Raw genomic sequence first — 5,157 nt, forward strand, 5'->3', positions numbered from 1 at the left:
ATCTCTTCAGCGTCGCGGCTGATCCCGCATGGTCCCTGCTTTCCTCCTTACTGCTGAATTTGACTCTCTTAAGTGGAGAAGAGACTTTTAAATGAAGAAGTAACTCTTAAATGACATTTCTGACGGGCCAGATGCCGAGGCAAAAAAGCCTCCGCGACGCGGGGCATTTGCCTCTCCCGGGAGAGGAGTCACATTAGGTGGGCAGGGCTGGGGACAGTGGGCTTCTTCCCTCGAAATAGCCCTTCTTCTCTAAAGGAAAAGTATTTTTTTAAAAAGTAATTTTACTGCACTGTTCTGCATTAAATGTTGTAGTGTGTCAACGTTGTAAATGACCCGGGACGGTTTTATCCTCTCAGTTATTTTGCAGCAGTTGCAAGACAGCAATATTATGGGTGTAAATTGGAGCATAGGAAGTTCAAGGTGAATATCCGAAAAAATTTTTTTACTGTGAGAGTGACAGAGCCCTGGAACAGACTGCCCAGGGAGGTTGTGGAGTCTCCCTCACTGGAGACATTCAAAACCCACCTGGATGAGTTCCTGTGTGATGTACTCTAGGTGACCCTGCTCTGGCAGGGGGGTTGGACTAGATGATCTCTCGAGGTCCCTTCCAGCCCCTAAGATTCTATGATTCTATGATTCTATGATTCTATGATTCTATGATTCTATGATTCTATGATTCTATGATTCTATGATTCTATGATTCTATGATTCTATGATTCTATGATTCTATGATTCTATGATTCTATGATGTGTGGTGTAAGCGGGCAGGGCTGGACCCGCGTTCGTCTTGTAAACAACACTGCCTTTCACGGGAGAAACTTTAGTTTACTTTATGAAAAAAAACAGCAACCGAGAGTGAACTCTGGGTCTGATTACGTCTTCACCTGCATCACTAATGTCACCGGGCCTCCGGGGAGTGGCGTGAGAGACGCGACGCTGGGGTCGCCCCCAGGACTGATGCCGATCGCAGCTGCGTATCCGCGCAAGGCAAGAGGGGATGGGGAAAGGAGAAAGGGCAGCTCGGAGCTCTTTCCGCGTCTCGTTCCCCTCTCTCCCTCGTTTTATTCTCACAACGAAGTTAAACCCTCAGAGTAGGAACGATCGAGTTTTGTCCAGGCTGTAAAACATGAAAATCTCTACAAAGTCTTCTGTGTAGGCCAAAAAGTGACCGCATTTCCTACTCCATCGGGGAGAAAAAAACCCCAACAACAACAAAAAACACCACCTCCGATTTTTGTGACGATGAAATGCAAGGGTAAAGGAGATTTGGGAGGAAAACGCTAACAAGCCCCTTTCCTTTACGTGCGCCTCCTGCCCAGACCGCGTCCTAGCGCTCTCGAGCCCTGCATGTCCCACCTTTCCCTCTGCTTTTCACCTGGCTGACTGCCACGGTCCGTAAGCCGCAGGCATGGATGTCCCCCCCTGTATACAAACCTCAGGTCATTTCGGAGGTATCTCCTTCGCAGAGGAACAGGGCATCAGCGAGTACTATGCATAGTGTGGAGGTATCCGTATACACATTTTTGGATGAGGTGTTTATGCACGCGTGAAGCCATAGGAACAGGAAACCTTTGAAGAGAAAGGATCGAGAGAAAAAGGGCTCTCTTTCAAACCTGACAAGGAAGGATTGCTACCGCCTTCAGTCCGGGAGACAAATATTTAGGGGGTCTGTTCAAGGGTGGGACAGGATTAGAGGACACAAAGTCAAGTGAGGAAACTTCCTCCCCGACGGAGCCACCTGCGGGAGTGCAGCCCGGGCCGCCCCCGGCCCCCTTCCCAGCGCCGGGACTGCACGGCTGCAGGCAAGGAGGAACCCTGCTGGCAGCCAAGGCCTCCCCCACCAAAGAAGCGAAGGAGGGGATAATTATTCTTCCTCTGGAATTCCCGAGGCATTCGTTATAAATCACCCGGCGAAGGCAAAGCTCCGAGGTGTGCAGGAAAGCAAGGCAGAGCCGCACTTGGCTTGTAGCTGCCCCTCGTAAAAATACAGCTAGCAGATAAACCAGTATTGATTTGGGATCCTGCGCAGGCGAGCTCCTAAATTCCCGGCGCCTTATCTGTGCTGGGCTCCGCCGGGACAAGCGGGAGGGTGGGGTGGCCACCCCGCTCCCCCAGCACGGAGCGGGGCACCGGCAGCGACACCCTGAAGTACTGCTTGGTTTAACCAAACAGTGCTGTCCCTCGCCTTTGCTGCCCCGGGGGGAGGGCTCCGTTCCCGCAGCTCCCGTGGCACCGAGGAGCCTGCCTGCGTTTGCACGTATGTGCACACCGGGGTGCGTGCGTGCGTGTGTGTGCTCTCCAACGAAAGCCACGGAGAAAAGCAAAGACTTTCGGAGTCAAGACGACCGAACTACCAGGACTCTCTCAAACGCTTCTGGTGATCGAAAGCAGCTCGAAAATGCAATTATTCCTGTAGGTGGCACTGGTACTAGGTGTTGCAGAAGCACAGGCAGAGATGGAGAAAATTGCCTATTTGGTTCCTATATTGCCAATTGCTTCCTATAATTTAACGCAGAACAACAGAGGTGGTTTGTTTTTTTTTTGGTTGTTTGTTTTGGTTTTTTTTTTCATTTACTCTAAATTAATGTATCATGTGACAAATTAAAACCCGACTGCTTTATCAGAACAAAATATGCTTTCAAATACTGGCCCTCTGTACCTTTACGGCCTGGTCCATGACAATTGTCTATTTATTTCTCCTATATGTCATTAAACAATTGCTAGTGCAAAGAGACAATAACTCAGCATCGCTCATTCAAATTAAGTGTTTGCATCAGGAAAGACCTAATGAGATACTGCCTGGTCTCCAGAGGGGTTGGTAGGAACAAGTGACGGCAGTTATTAAATCTGTCCAAGCAACTAGCACATCATTAAGACATCACCACCGCCACCCCAACCCCAACCTCGATCTGAATATTCAAGCGAGGTGGAAGGAGAAGGACGGTGGCATCACAGCCGCTGGCCGGCTGGGATACCCGCCGCCCCGAGGAGCTGGGCTGGGACACCCCCGGGGCTCGGCCGTGAGGGGAGGCTCGGCGGGGTTCGGCGGGCGAAGCTCAGCCTGCTTTTCGCTCGTTTTCGCACAACTGTTCCCTTATTTCACCTGTTCATCTGTTTGCGGCGCCTTCCCGTAAAAATGCAGACGCCTGTTCTTGCCTTCACTGGAGGGGATCTGCTACGGACCTGAGATGGGGGATCAACCCGGACAAGGCAGCCGGGTCTGTCTGTGCCCTCCTCTCTACTGGGAAGGAGCTAAACGCTCGGAGGCTCTCGCCACTGGTCGCCTGAGCTTTTACAGACCTTTCCAGCTTCTTCTCCCACCGGGGCTGAGAGCCCCGGCCGGGACGGGCGCTGGGAACCAGCCGGGCCGAGACGCTGCTCGAGCACTGGAGAGATGTTTGGGCTCCGGCCAAAGTACCCGACACTGCTTGGGCATTTTCTAACCGCTGAAACGGAGCTTCCCTGCTCCTGCACGCCAGGAAGGAGGTTTGAAGGAAGTTGCGACCTTATCCTAAAAGCGTGACACTCGAAAACCTTGTGCCTTGATTTCTTGCTATCTTCCGTTCCGTTTCAGATGTTGAGGTCTGTCGCCGCCAAAGTGACCTCGAGACCTGATGTATTTGCCCGCCATCGCTTCAGAAGTATGCAGAAAATGTTCAGACATGGCTTGTTTGTATCCAATTAAACTTTTTAAAACAAAGCTTCCTCCTATTACACTTTCATTCTCCGTCTTGTCCCTGCTGTCAAATCAATTTCTTAAAATTGAAATCACACACTCACACATGGCACGGGCCTCCCCTCCATCCCCCACTTGGTTTGAGGACGAGACCAAAAAAAAAAAATATCTTTTGTGGGAGTTTCGGAGTTGTGAGTATTTCAGCGCACATTTGGATTTTATATTAATTAAATTTAAAAATACATATCCTTGTGGAATCTCATGCACTTTCTTACACAAACGTATAAGTGCGTGTTTTTTAGAGAGCTAAAACAAGGCAGCGGGCAGCAATTACAGACACCACATCTACCAACGAAGGATCGGCAACGTGTCCCTGTGTCATTCTCACAAAGACTTTTTCCTCCGAAAAGAGGGGAACAAGTGGAAAACAAAGCCTGCCCCTGCAGAAGGGAGGGGGCTCGGTTGCTATGGAGAGGAGACGGTCCCTGCCTGCAGCTGGGGGAGATGCCTGGCTGAAAGAGGCATCTCTCCGTGAAAATCCCCCCTCTCCTTAGCAGTCGCTTCCAAGCAAGCGTCCGCCGGGGCATGTGTGAAGTGCGCTTGTCCCAGGCTACTCTCAGGACACCTGAGACCTGGGGGTCAGGCCGGGCATTTTCGAGCTTGCAGGCTCGGAGGGGGAGCGGCAACGGCGAATCCACCTCCCTTCCCTCCCCGGGGGAGCGCGGGGTCAGTCGTACCGGCACCGTGCCCTCGCTAACCTGCTGGGCTTAGCTATTTTACCACATAACAAAATGCACATGGCAGCCAGTGATACGGGAAGGCCCCTTCATCCTGCATTTGCTTATTTACATGTCTCTCAAAAAACCAGGAGCGATTCCGAGAGATCCCGTGGGATTTTATACACCCGTGTGTAGGAATAGCTCTGTGCAAAACGAAAGCCCCTCGGGTCTCATCTCGTCCTGCAACATGCAGCACCCTTGCTCCGGGCCACAGCCTAAGGTTGTGCCCTTCCCCCTGCCTCTGCCCTGCTTTTCCCTGTCTTTCAGAGATGTCCAAAGGCTTCTCCGACACTACCACTGCGTTGTCCGCCCCCCGCCCAAAAAAAACCTCCCGGAGAAAGCCCCGCCCCCCAGCCACAGCATGTCTTTGTGTCTCTAACCTCTGCCACCCCAGACACACACCTTCCCCACACCATCTCGAAAAATTCGGCCACCCGATTACAGACACAAGGGGGCTTTGTCTTTCTGGAAGGGTAGAGAGGACTTATGCTTACTATATATGCTGCTATATGAGCATCTTTCTGCATCGATAGCTCCTCAGCTCTCCCCTCAAGGAAGGAGAAGGCTTTGGCTTCCTTCAAATAAGAGAAATAATTAAATCTCTGCAGCTTCAAACGCGAGGTGTGTGCCGCATTTTATTGGCCTGATTTCTTTCTAGAGTGGGAGAGCAGAGCAAGCTGAGAATAAGCGTTGCACTCTATA

General features: G+C 51.3%; 1 protein-coding gene across 1 annotated transcript in view; it reads left to right on the forward strand.

The window, feature by feature from the left end:
• The window catches only part of PAX9 (paired box 9), a 29,624-nt gene that overhangs the window by 670 nt on the left and 23,797 nt on the right, over window positions 1-5,157 (forward strand). The window contains exons 2-3 of the mRNA XM_009993939.1: window positions 847-987; window positions 3,575-3,641. Coding sequence (XP_009992241.1) covers window positions 847-987; window positions 3,575-3,641 — 208 coding nt within the window. The remainder of the gene's footprint in view (window positions 1-846; window positions 988-3,574; window positions 3,642-5,157) is intronic.

The sequence above is a fragment of the Chaetura pelagica genome, unplaced genomic scaffold (assembly GCF_000747805.2).
Source record: "Chaetura pelagica isolate M959 unplaced genomic scaffold, ChaPel_1.0 scaffold11, whole genome shotgun sequence".
In the NCBI taxonomy this organism is placed as follows: Eukaryota; Metazoa; Chordata; class Aves; order Apodiformes; family Apodidae; genus Chaetura; species Chaetura pelagica.